The 17,874-nt window shown below is 40.5% G+C and overlaps 2 protein-coding genes across 10 annotated transcripts in view; both read left to right on the top strand.

Moving 5' to 3' along the window:
• lrrc75a (leucine rich repeat containing 75A) overlaps positions 1-4,978 on the top strand; it is a 37,773-nt gene extending 32,795 nt beyond the window's left edge. For all 8 annotated transcript variants that reach the window (XM_061780870.1, XM_061780868.1, XM_061780866.1 and 5 more), the window contains one exon: positions 282-4,978. In XM_061780870.1, coding sequence (XP_061636854.1) covers positions 282-881 — 600 coding nt within the window. In that variant the 3' untranslated portion in view covers positions 882-4,978. The remainder of the gene's footprint in view (positions 1-281) is intronic.
• Positions 4,979-6,546: 1,568 nt separating this feature from the next.
• On the top strand, positions 6,547-17,674 carry crk (v-crk avian sarcoma virus CT10 oncogene homolog). 2 transcript variants are annotated; one of them, XM_061782507.1, is made up of 3 exons: positions 6,547-7,050; positions 8,886-9,481; positions 14,764-17,674. In XM_061782507.1, the coding sequence occupies exons 1-3, from the start codon at positions 6,831-6,833 to the stop codon at positions 14,899-14,901; spliced, it is 954 nt and encodes a 317-aa protein (XP_061638491.1). In that variant the 5' UTR covers positions 6,547-6,830; the 3' UTR covers positions 14,902-17,674. The 2 variants fall into 2 exon arrangements, with proteins under 2 accessions (XP_061638491.1, XP_061638492.1); XM_061782508.1 differs by lacking the exon at positions 14,764-17,674 and adding an exon at positions 12,577-14,752.
• The last annotated feature ends 200 nt before the right edge of the window (positions 17,675-17,874 follow it).

Genomic DNA, 17,874 nt, shown 5'->3' with positions numbered 1-17,874 from the left:
TTTTTTTTGGTTGGTTTTTTTACGCAATTTCACCAGTTTAAATTGGGTTTTAATAGCTTTTCATGAGTCTTATGTAGATTTAAATTTCAGAGCTTACTTTCAAAGAAGAAGAAGAAGATAACAAACAGATTAGTAAATGAAGGCGATTGTTAAGTCTCTTTCAGACGATTTAAATGTGTAGCGTGGAAGATTGCGATGATTTGGACAGACAATTGTTTAGCAGTGATCAAATTTTACACTGGGGAAAAAAAGGTGAGAAGTAAATGTGTTTTTTTCTTTAGGATCCTAACAGTTTCCCAAGTGTGACGTGGATCGACCTGGGCAACAATGTGGACATCTTCTCCTTGCCACAACCTTTCCTGGTCAGCCTGAGGAAGCGCTGTCCTAAGCAGGGCAATCTGCCCACCATCCTGGAGTTTGGGGAGAGTCAGGCCAGCGAGCCCCCCGAGAGGCTGCGAGGCATCGGTGAAGACGAGGAGACCGACGACACCAACAGGACTGAAAGCATGGGAGACCTGCGCTCCGAGGTGGAGGAGGAACTGGACGGTGAGCTGGAGATAGAGGAGATGATGGAGGAGCTGCTGGACTTTGACAGGGAGGCGCAAGGGAAGGAGGACGAAGACGAGAGCATGTGGACCGTCGAGGAGCAGAGGAAAGCCAGGAGGAGGAGGAGGAGGAGGACACACGAAGAAGAGTTACAGAGAAAGGAGAAGCCGGGCCGAATGGCAGAGATGGCGCAGGACGAGGACGACACACAGAGCTACTCCTCCCCGTTGTCTTGCTCCAGCCATTCGCAACACTCCTCTGCAGCTGCTGAGCCAGTGAGAGCAGAGGAGGATGACTTTGACAATCTGACGGACCAGTCGGCGCACTTGACCTGATTGCCGCTCCTTTCCCTGCTTAAATTGTGTCTCCTGCTGTGTCGAAGTACACGCGGAAGGAGGCGAGAGAAGGCTTGCTCCCAGCTTGAACAAGCCATATGTAACCAGCTGAACCAAGGTGACGAAGTACTGGACGACAGCTATCCTAACAGGATCTATCAACCTATAAATTACGTAAGGATGCGAATGCAGAAAACCACTAAATAATGAATAAGCTTTTTAGTGTAGCTCACCCTGTTCAGGGTTTTAGTCAGGACCTTTCTGGTAACATCATATTACCTTCATGTGCCTGTAACATGTCCCATTTAATGGTTAGGCGTCTGTGATGAGAAGTACAGAAAACTGAGTGAGTTGCTCATTTTACTTGATATACAACAAAAAGTTCGGAATTTTGTATTTCGAGTATTTCTGTCAGGGCAGTACAGTTTTCCCTCGTTTATCACGGGGGTTACGTTCCAAAAACAACCCACGATAGGTGAAATCCGCGAAGTAGCAAACTGAATTTTTTACAATTATACTGTGTTTTAAGGTTGTAAACCTCACCATTAACATTTTCTCACATTTCTCTCTTGTTTAAACACGCTCAAAGTTCAAACCTTTGTAAGAAAAATAAGTACATTATTATTATTATTGTTGTTGTTGTTGTTTTACTTATTATTATTATTATTATTGTTAATATTATTGTATCACGAAACAAAGGTGCAAACCTGTTTTAAGGCCCAAACATGAGTTTAAGAAATAAAAATAAATGATGCCAATTTTTAGAAATAACGAATTTAATTTTAATGAACAACGTATGAGGTCGGAAACATGAGAAATTCTTAATTGTGACTCTCGCGTATTTCACGCTTCCTCTGACCGTCCCTCGTTGTCCTGACGCCGCACCGCTGTAGCATCCTTTCCCACTGTCTTTTTCCGAGAGAAGAACATAATTATAGGTAGTTGTTGCCGCTCTTTTTTCTTCTGGGCGAGAAGATTCTTCTAAAGAGACACGCCACCTTCGATTCTATTTGAGAACTGTAACGAACGCAACATCAATGGGTCCCATTCTCGCGCAGCTCCAGCAGTATCCGCAGAGGTGACGTCTCCGTGCAGAGAAAACACTTTTAAGTCCAAAGCGTTTCTGAAATTTGTCAAACCAGCCCTTGCGGCCATTAAATGAGCTTACTGGGCCTACTGGGTAAGCAGCAGCACTCGTCGATGGCCTGGGCTCCACATCATCCTCCTCCTCGCTGTCAGCAAAGCTTTCATGAAGCGTTTTAGCTTCAGTGCGGATAACGTTTGCATCTAGCGAAATATTCTTTTTTTCTGCTGTCAGTAATCCACAACGATAAAGCTGATTCCATCCTTACGATGGTCTTGTTGCAGACAGTTACAACCCTTTTTGATTGCTTATTAAAACTTATTTCTGCTGTCGTCCTTATGTTACTTTCCTCCTTTTTAATGTAACGCACCAAAGATTCATTGATTCGGAAATGGCGCCCTACAGCCGCGTAACTTCTACATTCCTTTATCATGTCCAGAAGTCTCACTTTTTCTGCGATAGTTAGCAACTCCCTTTGCCTTTTGGGTGCGACCGCAGGTGTCCTTGTCGGTGCGGCACGTTTCGTCGACATTGTTGGTTATGTCTGGGAGAAGACTTGCAAACAGGAGGCACTTTAGAGTCACGCTGCTCGCAATCGAACACTAATTTCAATTTAGCAAGCCGAACGCAACCTGCGCTGTGCAGGAGACGCGGCACGGAGGAGATGGATTCAAATTGGTCTACAGTACCGTAGCCAATCAGGACGCAGAATACAATGCGGGGTTTGTACGCTGTAAAAGAACAGCATGCAAAATTGCACTGTAAAAAAAAGCGAGGACCCACTGTACTTCTTGTCTTCATATTTTACAGTATAGCATTGAAAAGCATTTCCTCTTTCCAATGAAACATGGATTTGTTGGATGAGCAGCAAAACTGAGAACGTGAGTTGCAATGCAAATTGTGCCAAATTCTCACTCTCCTATGCTGATTTGAAGGAAAATAAACTGGCTTTCCCAACAGTATTAAGGACATTAGAAAGAGGTGTTGTTACAACAGAGAAATAAACACCAAACACCACTTTTTGAACTATTGTTTTGGATTTTTATGATGAACTATTCTTTTGTTTTGTTTTGTTTTTATTTTGTTCCCTTACACACATAGTCAAATGATAAAACCATAGTCTTCATTCATGAATATTGTTGTAATTGTGGTCTAAAACATTTGCGTTGTATGTGAGGTTTATGTGTGCGTAAATTCTGATTCCCAAACTCTATTTACTGTAACTGGACAATCTAGTCATCTGTTGTCTTGATCCTTGCTCAGAAGAATCTGTGGGCTCTATCAAGAAAATCAATGCTCCCAAAACTGCCACAATAGGCAAACTGTCAATCTTGAATTGGTAGCAATGTTAGGATACATTTTAAATAATGCTTATGTATGCAGGGGATTTTGAAAGTGAGACTACTGTTATAAGTACCTAATGCTATTATGTCACTTTATTAAAATGCTCCCAGCAAAGGTTTCCAATCTTGACTGGCATCACAAGTTGAGAATAACGAATACAAAAAAAAATCAATAAATTGGAGTTATTCCGTTTAAAATCTGAAGGATAAACCTTTACATTCATAATTCAAGATGTTTCATATTGTGGAGTTGAGGAATATTAGCCGGAGCAGCGAGACCCCTCAAAAACCTTGCATAGTATCAAGTTCCCCAGAGTATTAATGCTGCTCGTATTGTTCGTGTTTCCCCAATACTTTGCAGATGATCAACACTTTGTTGAAAGCTTTATTACACACATACATTTCTCATAAATATGGTGACAAATCAAGTATTTCCATGCAGTTCACATATACATTAAGCTAAAAACAAGCTGCACAGTTTTCAGTGCTATACTTGAATCTAATTGCAAAGATTCGTCCCTTTAACATAAGCCATGCAACCATTTCCTGTCAAAATGTGTTCACACCTGGTAATCCCAGTGAGCCCTTTAACAAACAGTATGGTGTTATGTCATGATTATTATCTACATTTAGATCAACTATTGCATTGGCAGTGTTGGGTCAATATTTCAAAAGACATAGTGAATCATTGCATGTCACTTAAGAAGCAACGCTTGAGACTATCCTCAGGTTTACTATTGTTTTGAAGATGTGAGCAGGACAGTTGAGTAGTTTCATCTTCATGCGACTGTTAATCAAAAATGGACACCTTCTATTTGCCAACATGTCAGTCAAAAAAAAACTGCATATATTTTACTTGCTGGAGCCACGGGGGACATTCACACTCAGAAAGGAGATGTTAGGGGACTGCACAACTTTCCATCTTTCCAACTTACTGCCATCTAAAGTGGTCTCAAGATTACAGTAGCATTTCTTCATTGACTAGTACTTCCATGTCAGTCAGCTGTGTAGCTACTGTAGTAATTGTTTGGTGATTTCCTCTCCCACGGTGCACTTTGTTCACTCATTGCATAAACGTGGCCCAAGGGACGGCAACTATAACTGCCTTCAAAACCACAGGCGAAATGACTCGACTCGTTTACTATTGGAAGCGGTGAAGTCACTGCTACGTTTACCTCAGATGTGCAGTATCGTTAGTGGGTATATGAAGGATTTATGGAATGGCGGGTGTCGCAGTGCACCTGCACAATCTAATGAGATCCTCTATGAGAGCTTTATTAAAAATACCTTTACAGTAATAATGATTGATTGACATCATTTATGACGATTTTACTGTGGATGTAGTTGAAGTGTGAGGAACCTTGGTGTACTGCTTGGCGCTCATTAGATTGTGCAAGAACCTAATGAATTATGTAAAAGCAACGTTAATTTGTATGTGAAGCCAAGTCTTTATGATATTTTCTCTTCCTTTGCACTTGTATCAGTTGTGTTTTCACAATCTACAATATACCTCTGCTAGATGATCTATACAGCTTTTTCTCTTTCCGTAATGATATTTGATTTGTGTGCCGGATTATGGACATTACTGGAAACGATGCTATGTACTATTATAGATTAAATTATGCCTCAATGGATTTTATCAATAAATAATATGAAAGGAAAACAGACAATGTCTTCTAGTAATTTTCTGTTGTTTCATCATCACGGTTTCTGATCGATTAAACAATTACTGTATACAAAAAAAAAACCATGGTCCAGATAGTTGTTCATTAACATCCGTCCATCGCTTTCCTGTAGCGCGGTGCCCTCATTTAGGGTCACAGGTGAGCTGGAGCCTATCTTAGCTGACGTTGGACAAGAGTCAGGATACACGCTGGAGTGGTCGCCCGTCAATTGCAGAGCACATCTAGACAAACAACCATTCACACTCACATGCAAGCAAGCACCAAACATGCAAACTCCACACAGGAAGGCCCGGAGCTGAGATTTGAACCCAGAACCTCAGATCTGTGAGGCGGGCATGCTAACCACTAGGTTTTGTTTGTAAGATAAGAATCATCTTTTATTGTCATGAACATGCATGCATGCACACGAAATTTGTTCTCTGCATTTAACCCATCACAGTGAACACATACACATGTTAGTGGAACACACTGGAGCAGGGGGCAGCTGAAGCGTCCGGGGAGCATTTCGGGGTATCAGTGTCTTGCTCAAGGACACCACAGCCGTGAGTCTGGGGGATGTTGGCGGATGGTCCAGTCGGGGTTTTGAACCTAGGTCACCCACGGTGGCAGGCGATGATCTTAACCATTGGGCCACGGCTGCCCAATGTGTGCGCAAAAGTGAACATGTGATATAAGTAACGTGGTTTTGATTCAATCTAAATCTCAGTGAAGGAAAAATAGGCTACTAAGTATGAGATAAATGTCTTAATTTTAGGCCTTCTGCTGCAGACTAAACGTTACCATATGAAGGTCGGTGTGTGTTTGTTAACCATGATATATATTTTCAAATACAACCAATCAGCACTCTTATTATGAAAAAACTAAATGTTATTTGTTCTGTTCTTCACATGAGAAAAAAGGTCGGATACCATATAGTTTAGCAGGTTTGAAACTAATAAAGTAGTATAATTCAATTAAATCAGTAGTAAATGGTTAAAAAAAATTTTTTGACAATTGTTGTTATAATTGTGGTCAAATATATGATGATTATCATAAAAACCAGTTAATAGAGTTTGAAGACGTTCTCGCGTCCGTCTCGACAGTGGGGGGGGGGGGGGGAAGCGATACGCAGTCCTTACTTTTTTGTCTTTGGCTGACATCTCGTGGTAAAATGAATTATTTGTAACTGGGCCCATTTATCGCAGGCAAGGGTGAGCTAAAATCCTTTGTCCTACCACCTAAACTAGTATTTAAATGTTAAATTCAACCATCACGCCGAGGGTATGTTGTTAATTCCGATGAATGAAGGCTTTTTAAACCCCTAATTGTCATTCCAATATGTCTATTGTCGTCAGATTCAAACAACCACCGATGAATGATGTGAGCGAATGAATGCTACAGGCTACATTTTAATTTCCTCGACATCCTGCATATTTGATGACAAATGCAAGGGAACTCTTACGTCGTTTTATGTTGTGACTGCTTGCCACTGATGCAGCAGAGTGAATATTGACGTCACATCCGGTACGTGGGTCCTTTTTTTTTTTTTTTTTTTTTTTTTTTTCCATATCCGCCATTTCAGTTTTTGAACTTAGTTGTCATCGGCCCTTCTGGTATACATGGAATTGTGACCCTTAAACTTCGGATATTTCTAACAGTCGTACTAATGTGCTGTCGTTAAGGCAACGAGAATCCTTGTGTTTTATCGCGGCAGCGAATTGATGCGCAAAACGGTTAGCTGCGGATGTCTTCTGTTTCCCCAAACGTGCTCGAGGCGCTAAAGTTTTGTATGAGTTGAAGGCTTCGCGTGTGGAGAGCGGGGAAGGCCCGACGACGCCTCGGCTTCGGAGTGCTTATCATGGCCGGCAATTTTGACGCGGAGGACCGCAGCAGTTGGTACTGGGGTCGCTTGAGCAGGCAGGAGGCTGTGTTGCTGTTGCAGGGGCAGAGGCACGGTGTGTTCCTGGTGCGGGACTCCATCACCAGCCCCGGCGACTACGTGCTCTCGGTGTCGGAGAACTCCAAGGTCTCGCATTATATCATCAACAGCATCAGCAATAACCGACAATCCGGTCCAGGTAAGACAATATTGGACGTGCCCCCACCCCTCCTGGATCAAGAATGAAAACAGCGCGCTTGCATGACTTGCACCGGTGGAGATGCACACTAGTGCAGTTCACTGTGGCCCAGCTAATATATGAAGCCAAAACTCATATAGTCATGGTTTTATTGTCCAAACTTTTTCTTCTTAGGGCTCCATTCTGAAAAAAATGGAAGGATGCGAGGGCCACATTCAATTCTTGGTCTTCTTTGTTTAACACATTAAAACCAATCCATCAGTGCAGGTATATAAGCACCTATATGGCTTTATATATATATATGTGTATATATATATAATTTGAGCAGTCATGGTAAAGACATTTGTAAAAATACCTCCCTTGCTGAAACAGCCACCTTTAAAAGTCCTTTTTCCAAAAAGTTGTTGATGGTTCAAACGGTTAGTCATTCATAGTACCGGCAATCCTAATCGACAGACCAAATGGGGGTGGCCAATTAAAATACACTTCGTTTTATATAACGGTAAAGACATTAACGGCTTCATAAAAATTGTGTGTTGCGTAATTTACATTTCCCTTCAATACAAGTGCATAAATGATCCTAACTACTTGTTAAACCCATTACCCTCTTTATACAATCGTAAGAACAGTAAAGACATGCCATAGTTTCGACACTAACAAATTATTATTTTGCTGTCTGCTATTGTTTGAATGCAAAATGGCTGCCCTCATCCTGGCACTTCTGGCTCACAGATACCTCTGGTGTATTGCAACAACATAATGAGGCTCTCTCCAGTGCCATTAACGGTAAAGACAGATTGACTGACAAAGAAGGACCATTTTTAAATGAACCAAAAAAAGCAACTCTGAAGATTCTAAGATGCATTTGTGTTAGTTTTCATGGAAAAGGTATATTAAGCAATAGGAGAAAAAATCCTATATATCCAAAAGTTTAATTAGCATCTTCAGAAAACGTTAATGGTAAAGATTTTTTGGCATTAAAAGTTCGAGAGATATATTTGTTTCTGAGAACCGTTATGACCTTTTGATGGATAACAACTCCCCAAAATTCACATACTCATATCAGTTAAATTAATATATTTAAAAAAAAAAAAAGATTCGGTGGGCCATGTCTTCACCGTTATGATCAAATTAGATGAAAATATGTCGACACATTATTTTACACTACACACATTATTTATTATTGTATGTATTTGTTTAAAAAGAAAAAGTAGGTGATGAAGCAAAAATCAAGGATTTATTATTTTTTTTTTTTAGAATTTTGAACCCTGTATCTTATTAGGATAGGGCTGCCCTTGTATTGATCAGCAGCAAAATCTCATCTCCACATTCAGAACCAAAACATGACCAATCTATACTAAACTGACCGTGACGCAGAGCAGTAAGTGGAGAGAACACACGCAAATCTCAAGCACGGCTTACCGAATGATGTGTGATTTGATACAAAACAAGGAAGTGAGAGATGAGAGTTTCTTCTTTTCTACTGCCTTGCCACCAAGAAAATAATTAAACAAGTGCCGTGTCAATTTTTATATTTTCATATATTCAGCTGGCTGCTTAAAAACTGGCAGCGGGTCGCAAATGGCCCGCGAGGCATAGTTTGAACACCCGTTTTATAGTGTAATGACATGTGTGTTACATTAGCTTTTGAGCTACATGCACGTTTTGTGGACTTTAGTCTGTTGCCTCATGACTGTCAAATATATCAATTGTGCTTGTATGTACAACTGGCTCCACTTCCACTGACTAATGGACTTTTTAAAATTATTTTTTTTTTTTAGCTCAGCGCTGAATAATAAGTGTGTAATTGTTTTATTTTCCATCCTCCATTCCAGCAAGTTTGTCGCATCCAAGGTTTCGTATTGGTGACCAGGAGTTTGATGCGCTCCCTGCTTTGCTAGAGTTCTACAAAATCCACTACCTGGACACCACCACCCTAATAGAACCCATCAACAAGTCCAAACACAGATCCTTGATCAGTATTGGCCCTGGTGGTGCCCCTCCACCCCGCTTGGAGGATGAGTACGTCAGAGCACTTTTTGATTTCCCTGGCAAAGACGATGAAGATCTTCCATTTCGGAAGGGTGATATCCTCCGTGTTCTTGAGAAGCCCGAAGAGCAGTGGTGGAACGCTCAGAACTCTGAAGGCCGAGCGGGGATGATCCCTGTGCCGTTCGTGGAGAAGTACCGTCCGACGTCTCAGAGTTTGGCAGTTGCTTCCGTTGTACCTGCTGCAGGACCCCCAGGAGGAATGGGGATGTTGGGGAACTCTGACAGCTCCACGGCCCAGCCCGGTGCACCACTAATGGGAGATCCCAGCCAGTATGCCCAACCAACCCCCCTCCCAAATCTCCAGAATGGACCTGTCTTTGCCAGGGCCATACAGAAGAGGGTGCCCAATGCCTATGACAAGACCGCCCTGGCTTTGGAGGTAATATGAATATGTGGTTCTTTTAAATATTTTGTATACAGTGCACCCCTGCTATTCCCAGGATAAGGACCAAGCCTGAAAGCGAATAACAAATTTCCATGAAGACAGTGGAACCCCGCTATTCGCAGGGGATAGGGACCGGGCTGAATAGCGAAAATCAGCAGATAATTGGCGGCCATTACAATTGCATTGACAGAATATATATATATATTTAACCCCAAGAAATTGTTGAATAAGCAGGGATAAGTCTTCAATAAGTGTTTTGGGGGTTGGTTCTCCCCCAAAAATGGGGGGGGAAAAAAAAAAACCTAACAGAAAAAACTTGTAGCGGTTGAATCTGCGAATAGGTAAATCTGGGGGTGCTGAACCGCAGGTATGCAGGTGTCCACTGTAATTGAAAAGAAAAACGTGATTACTGTGCCACCTGAAAGTATTCACACCCCTTCATGTTTTCCACATTTTGCTATGTTACAGACTTATTCTAAAGCTTATTTGAGTATAGTTTTCTTAAAAACAAATCTACATATCCCATAATGACAAAGTAAAAACATATTTTCAGATATTTGTGTAAATTTATAAAAAAAGTGTAAGCATTCAAACATTACAGGTACATAAGTATTCACACCCTTTGCTGAGTTCCACTGATCATCCTTGAGATGCTTCCACAACTTGGAGTCCACCTGTGATAAATTCAGTTGATTGAACATTATTTGGAATGGCACACCTGTCTATGTAAGGTCTCATAGTTGGCAGTGCATATCAGAGCAAAAACCAAGCAATGAAGTCTAAGGAATTGTCTGCAGACCTCCGAGACCAGATTGTGTTAAGGCACAAATCCGGGGAAGGATACAAAATAATTCCAGCAGCATTGAAGGTCCCGAAAAGCCCTGTGGTCTTGATTATTCCGAAATGGAAGAAGTTTGGAAACACCAGGACCCTTCCTAGATTTGGCCGTCCGACCAAGCTGAGTAACCGGGGACCAAGGGCCTTGGTCAGCGAGGTGAACAAGAACCCTGTGGACACTAAGGCGGAGCTCCAGTGTTCCCCTTGCGGAGATAGGAGAACCATTCAGAAGGTCAACCATTGCTAACGCACTCCACCAATCAGGCCTTTATGGTAGAGTGGCCAGACGGAAGCCACTTCTCACAAAAAGGCACATGGCAGCCCATTTGGAGTTTGCCAAAAGGCACATTAAGGATTCTCAGACCTGCAGAAACAAAATTATCTGGTCTGATGAAACCAAAAGCTTTTTGGCCTGAATTGGAAGCGTCATATCTGGAGAAGAAGAGGCACTGCTCATCACCTGGCTAACACCATCCCTACTGTGAAGCATGGTGGTGGCAGCATCATGCTGTGGGGGCTGTTTTTCTGCTGCAGGAACTGGGCAACTAGTCCACATAGAAGGTAAGAGGACAGCAGCCAAATATAGAGAAATTCTTCAAGAGAACTTGCGCTGGAACTCAGATTCACCTTCCTACATGACAATGACCTAAAGCACACAGCCAAGATAACAAAGCCTGTGAATGTCCTTGAGTGGCCCATCCAGAGCCCGGACTTAAATGCAATCGAACATCTCTGGAAAGACCAAAAAATGGCTGTCCACCGATGCTGTGCATCCAACCTGACTGACTTTGAGAGGATCTGCAGAGAAGAATGGGAGAAAATGCCCCAAAACAGGTGTACCAAGCTCATAGAGACATACCCAAGAAGACTTGAGGCTGTGATTTCTGCCAAAGCTGCTTCAACAAAATATTAAGCCAAGGGTGTAAATACTTGTCCATTGTGTTTCAATGTTTAAATTTTTTTTTATAGATTTACACAAATGTCTGAAAATATGTTTTTACTTTGCCATTATGGGATATTTTATGTAGATTTTTTTTTTAAGACGACTATACTCAATTCAGCTTCAAAATGTGTAAAATAGCAAAATGTGGAAAAAGTGAAGGTGTGTGTGTACTTTCTTGTGGCACTGTATAATTGTCTATATTGATAATACTAACCATAAAAATACCACAAAGTATAATCCCTAAAGACTTTAATAGTATTTCAAACGCTTGCAAACATCTTTCAACATTTCTGTACCCTTAAGAAAAAACAACGTATATCAAACACAGTGTTCCTACGCAAGTATGGAAAAAGTAGGGAATTTGATTTCATAGATTTCCAGGTCTGGAAAAGTATGGAAAATGGAAACTATTTTATGGAAGAGTAGTTGTTTCCAAGACTGTTACAACACCCTACTTTTTAAAACAAAAAAAATATGAATATCTGAAAAAAATGTAGCTCGATCTAGTGAGGCGAAGCGGCTTAGAAAATAGATGATCATACATAACGTAGACAGTATTCAGCTATCTTGTGTCACTCCAGCATTCGTATATAGAGGGGTACTCTGTGCGCTGTAGTTGAGTTCGGAATAGTTTGTCTTTGCATCAGGTGAGAGGACATCAAAGTCACATTGAGGTCGACTGCTTGGCCACTGAGGCTGAGCTGCCCAAAAGTCCGGAAGCAGGCGCAGGGCTCCTAATGAGCAGGCCGTGGGGTGGAGGAAATAGTTTATGGTTGGGAAATGGGACTGGTTCCTCTGGGCTTTGTGAAGTCAGAGGAGGACTCGGAGACTTGAGATTATGGCAGACATCAACACACAGCCGTTGTTATATTTCTTAATTTAATGTTTCAAATAGGGTTAGGCATCAAGAATTGGATTGGAACCGATTGGAACTGGGACTAACGTTCCAGTTACCCCCAATGATATTGCATTGGGGGTAAAAAGCACGAACAATTAGTTCATTTATACCACAATAGTACAATGACAAAATTGTTTATTTTCTTTTAAAGAAGCTCCACCCAAATTAAATACCTTTTTTAGTTTAGCTAGTCATTTTACTGCATCTTAGTTTGCAATATTTCTTAGGTGGGTAGTAGTTTCAGTATAGTGAAGCTTCACTTGCTGGAGAATAACGTTTAACTTGGCTCACAACATTTTCCTAGTAGCTAACAGTGCCTAACACTGGTCCTGTTGCCCACCGTTCCGTCTTTTGTTAGCTTTGTCTGGCTTTAACCTGGAAGAGGTTGCTTGTTGTGCTTTCTCCAAATAGGTCAGAGAAGTGACTCAGCATGGAGGCACTGGACTGGACTGTTAATTATTAGCTCACATTTCCTTGTCTTGGTGTCTTGGATCCTTTTTACTTCAGACTTCTGTCTCTTATTCCTTCTTTTTATTCCATTTGTGTAATTTCTGTGCAGTTTCTGGTGCTGCTGCATTGAAATAAATAATTTGGTGTTTTGCAACAGTTTTAACTTGACTTGATCTATTTGTAGTAATAATAGTAGTTAGAGATAGACTTTACACCGATCTGATTGGCTTGATCGGTATCGGCCAATAATTAGCATTTAATGCTGATCGGCTTTGTCATAATTCGCCGATCATTGATCGGCTCCTCAAAAGACGTTTACTCCATGTTGCCGTCGTGTACAGTATATTTGAATCCAAAAGCTAGTTTATTTTTATCCTTGACACGTGTCTTTTGACGTAGTGCTGTAAATATCTTACCGCTATTAATTAAAAAAAACATGTCGGCGGTGTGGGACAGACAACGCGTATGTAATAATTTGAAATACACGTGCCGCGGTGTCACCGGTGATCCCGTCGTTTTAAAAGGCTTAAGCAATGGAGCGATGTTAGGAATTATGTCACAACACAGAATGAACTAACTTCAAAATCAGAAATGGCCAATAAAAACAGAAAAATATTGTACTTAATATTTTCAGGGATGATGTATTTGGGATTAGCCTTTAAAGTTGGTAAAAGTGAAAAATGAAGTGAAACAGACAATGATTTTAGTCAATTCTTTTTCGGAATGAGAGTGCTTAAAGAGGAGGATGCTATTCACGTGGCACAGCCTGAAGCAGGCATCAGGTGCAGGTGGAGATGGGCCTGGCTCAAGTTGAAGGCCAGAACAAAAAAGCAAAGAAATGCGGCAAATTTTAATCCTAAATTTGTACATCAAAATGTACTTTTTCATACCTTTTGGTGTTTGCATGTCTGGTTAATTATTTCTATTTCTATGTTTATATGTACTTTACTCCTAGTGAATGCTGTGTATTTCGAGCTGTTAAGTGTGCAGTATTCTTGTACTGTATTTGACAGCATTTGATTTCTCCTATTGAAAACAATACATTGTGGACCCACTCAGTGGCCGCCCAGTCCTGTTTTGTCATTGTGCACAGAACCACGACAATCAAAAAGTGGACCTTTTTGCTCCACTTGCATAAGTGGTTTTCCTTTTGCATTCGGGTGGAATTTTATTCTTATTCGCCCCGATTCCCGGAGTGGTCTCCGACAACGAGTGTGGCCTGTATCCGTTGTTGTTGAAGCGGTCCAAGCTGGGCTTCTGTGTAGCGTGCACTCGTGTTAAGTCGTCTCATGCTATCTATCTATCTCCTGCTGGTAAGACTCTCGTGTGCATCGAATGCAGAGTTTCCCTAACAGCACAGGAAAATCCACTGCATATAACACTGACTTTGATCACAGAGCCTCGTGAGCTGCGCACTCTGAGGTTACGTCCTGGTGGCTAACGCTAATGCGGGTTAACTTGTCCGCAGGAGCTAGACGGCCGTTTGGAGCCATTTCATTCTCCCGGCTTCCACAGTCGCGCACACACAACTCAGGAACTCAAAGACAGGCAGCCATTGGCTGACAGTCGACTTTTTGTGTACTGGCCTTTAAGACACCATGTGAGATTTTTATTTATTTTTTTATTTTTATTTTTTTAACTAGCAGTACTAAAATAAAAAAACAAAAACTGGTACCGTGCTATATACAGGCAGTCCTCGCTTTACAACTGGAAATCCGGTACTAAGATAAAAAGTGGTTACGTACTTAAGTCAGAACATCCTGTTGTTTATCACTACCCTACAAAAATGCAGTAGAAGCTATAATTACTGTAAATATTTGTCTGACAAACTCTTCCAGACCATAAATATACAACAATCAATTGAATAACAGGTGGTAACTGATGTCCTTAGGCCGCTGCGCATACTGTAAATTGTCCACCATTTATAACCTCCTAACATCATATGTAGCAATGTTGGAAACCAAGGAACCCCTCTAATAATTAGAATAAAATGTTTTAGTAAGACATTCTAAGGACCATAAAAACTGTTTTCCCCCCTTCTTAGGGTTTCACCCAGTTTATACTTGTTACTTCTAGTTCTGTCTGTATTTTATCATTTTTGTTTTCATTATGACCTGTTGTCTGCTCACAATTTGTCTCCCTCTTCAGGTGGGCGACATGGTGAAAGTGACTAAAATAAACGTCAACGGCCAGTGGGAGGGTGAATGTAAAGGCAAACGTGGTCACTTTCCCTTCACACACGTCAAACTGCTGGACCAGCACAACGCCGAGGATGAACTCAGCTGAGAAATGGACTGGCGGGTGCAAACTGGACACTAGTGTTAGACCCTGCCTCACACACCCTTGCGCATCATGGTCACCACCTCACGTCCACTCTTCCTGCACAAAGTAAAGTTTCTCACAATCACTCTGAAAAATAACCACCAGACCCCTCTGCATATTCCTGACAGCTCCTCACCACCACTTAATGCTCTGACTGACTCAATGCAAAATGAAAGACGGGCTGGAAAGCCTTCCATGGATTTTGTAACATTTTATCCTTACCATAGTGACACATGGTAATTTATCGCCTCTCACTCCTCAGGACACTACTCACTACACAACTCTGCCATTTCCTCATCCTGTGTTTGAGCATGTAGATAAAACCTCAGCACTGTGTCATTTTTCACCCGCATCCTAATGGCTGTATTTAAGCCTGGTGGAAATAATAAGTTCCGAGGTGAAGACAAATACATTCCCATGGTTATCTGAAGTTGCTGGTTCCTTTATCTTTGTAACAGATTTCCACAAATAACTGTGGAGGGGTTGAGGCATTGGCCAAGAAAACTCCATTAAATTTAGCTCTGATCCATACTCACCCCCACCCCTGTTTTGTTAACGGAAGTTCAAAACTTCCCTAACTCTTCATTGAATGATAGGGTTTGAATTCATCTTTTTTTTTTTTTTTTTTTTGTTCCTACAAAATTCAGGCTTTAGCAGCGGGTGGGTGTCCATGAAGGTGAACAAATGCGTGATTCAAATTAACATTGTTCAGCCTTGGCAGAGGTCTGCCCTTCCGCTGAGTGCTATTCTAATTACTATTAAATTCACAGTATTAAGTGAGCAGCACGAACAGAGTACAGCTCGGTTTTCTTTTTGGCAGGTTGAGTATTAATCGTCACTAGAACTTTGTAAAACCTTGTCAGTCTTTCTGTCGAGTGCTTTGGCTGTGAATTACTAAGTTAACTTCATCTGCCTGTTGACTTAGTGAAGTGTCAAGTTTAACATGGGTTCATTTGGAAAGTGGCCAAATGACCTAAAAATTCAGTCTGACTTTAATCCATTATCTGACTTGAGTCTATGACAAAAAGTAAGCCGAGTTAACAGTGTGAAGGATTTTTTTATTTTGATTGTGGAATGATTTTGTTTACAGTTCAAGGAAAATCAAAGCAATTGCAAAATATGTAAATCAATCACCAGTCAGCTCAAATTTGAACTCTGTGATGGTTGGGCAACCAGTCTAGTGTAGCCCACCCATGTCCGAAGTATAGTAGTTTAGGTTCCCTAATTGTATCACTTCATGCTACTATATCAAATATGTTGAACCTTCCTTTTCCTAAATTAGTCCTGTTTGTTTGTTCCATGTTCCAATTTTTTTTATTGTCAGTTAAATCGGGATGGACGTTTGACAAAATGTCCTTGTTCAGCCACAGGAAAATCAATTGGTTCATCGCTTTATTTTTTTTTAAAAAGGACATTTAAAATTGACAGAACAGAAAATGCACAAAAATGAATTGAATTATGATTGTTACTGGTTTGGCCCGTAACGTCAGAAAATATGCAAAAATGTTTAATTGTTTTTCAAAGTAAAATATGTTTGCAAATATATTTTGCTCAAACACACATAATCAGTCCGCTTTATTATAATACAGTAAATATAACTATTTACTGTTTTAATATAAGAAATATATAATAATCGCTTAGTTGTCAATTAACCATTGCACCTCTTTCAGCCCATTCAACAATCACCACTCCAAGAGTTTTTTTGCAAGAAAAAATATCTAGTAATTAAATGATGCATCATGAGATTTTCCTTACATGCTAAACTATCATTTGTCTTGGTAGTCTTCACAACGGATTGTTGTTATTCACATCGGTTAGTTTGTACCAGACCTTAGTAAAAATGAGCCTCACCAATTATGTCAAAGTGGTAAAAGGAAGTGCTCTGCGTTTGTCCCTTTTTTTATTGTACTTTTTTGCCATCTTGCACCAATTTTCTCAATGTAATTTTTAGATATAGGAGCCTGTCTTTCCTCTGTCATTACTTATCGAATGCTTATTCTTTACATTTTTCCCTTGAGTGACATAGCCTTTTCATTTCTAGTCACCGTTTGTGATTTTAAGAGTTGACTCAACGGCCATTTCATTTCAAGTCCCCTCCTCAGTTCACACAACCCATGCCTGACAATCATTAATTTGCTTATCCACATTACGCAGCTGTGGATTAGATTGAAGATGACTGCAACAGCCGACCTGATGTATCAAGATTTGTCTCCCACACACCATGCCGCCATTGGGTGGCACTAGGAACCATATTCACACAGGTCAATATCATGTTGTACCGTTAGATATTAAAGGAGATGACTGAACTGAAAACGTGTAATTGCTTTCACAATGAGTTTGCAATGATGCACATCCTCCTGTCTAAAATTGTGACTGCTTTCCATTACCTCATCTCTATGACTGTATATTATGTCCAATTATGACATTCAAAGCACATTTTTACAATCAATTCAAAACTGATTTTCTTGGCCAATTTGCAATGTGTGGTTTGGGCACTGCATGCAGCAGGTGCTTAGCAATTGATATGAATCCACAAACTAAAGTATTTTAATTAATCATAGAAAATTCCACACTTTCTTGCAAAATGAGGGGTGGTAAAATCCCACTGGGAATTGTTAATAGCAGTTTGTGTAATTTTATTATAAACACTATTCTTTTGAAACAATTGTAATTTTATTTTCTGTAGCATGTGATGTGTTAATATACTAGTAAATAAAATATAATTCATGACAAACAATTTCCCTCAAATTGTGTGAGTTTATTTACAGGGCAGAGCTCTATAGACTAACTTTATGCACTGGTGTGCCCAACCTTTTTTCTTGAGTGCACCAGCACAAAAGTTGGGTGCACCTAATTTTTTGACCACATCGCATTCAACACCGCACTTTTACAGGATATGTATACACTAGTAACTAATTAACAATCTAGTCAACATAA

Source organism: Phyllopteryx taeniolatus, chromosome 8, assembly GCF_024500385.1.
Source record: "Phyllopteryx taeniolatus isolate TA_2022b chromosome 8, UOR_Ptae_1.2, whole genome shotgun sequence".
NCBI classification, from domain to species: domain Eukaryota; kingdom Metazoa; phylum Chordata; class Actinopteri; order Syngnathiformes; family Syngnathidae; genus Phyllopteryx; species Phyllopteryx taeniolatus.
This window is presented reverse-complemented; position numbering and strand designations above follow the sequence as displayed.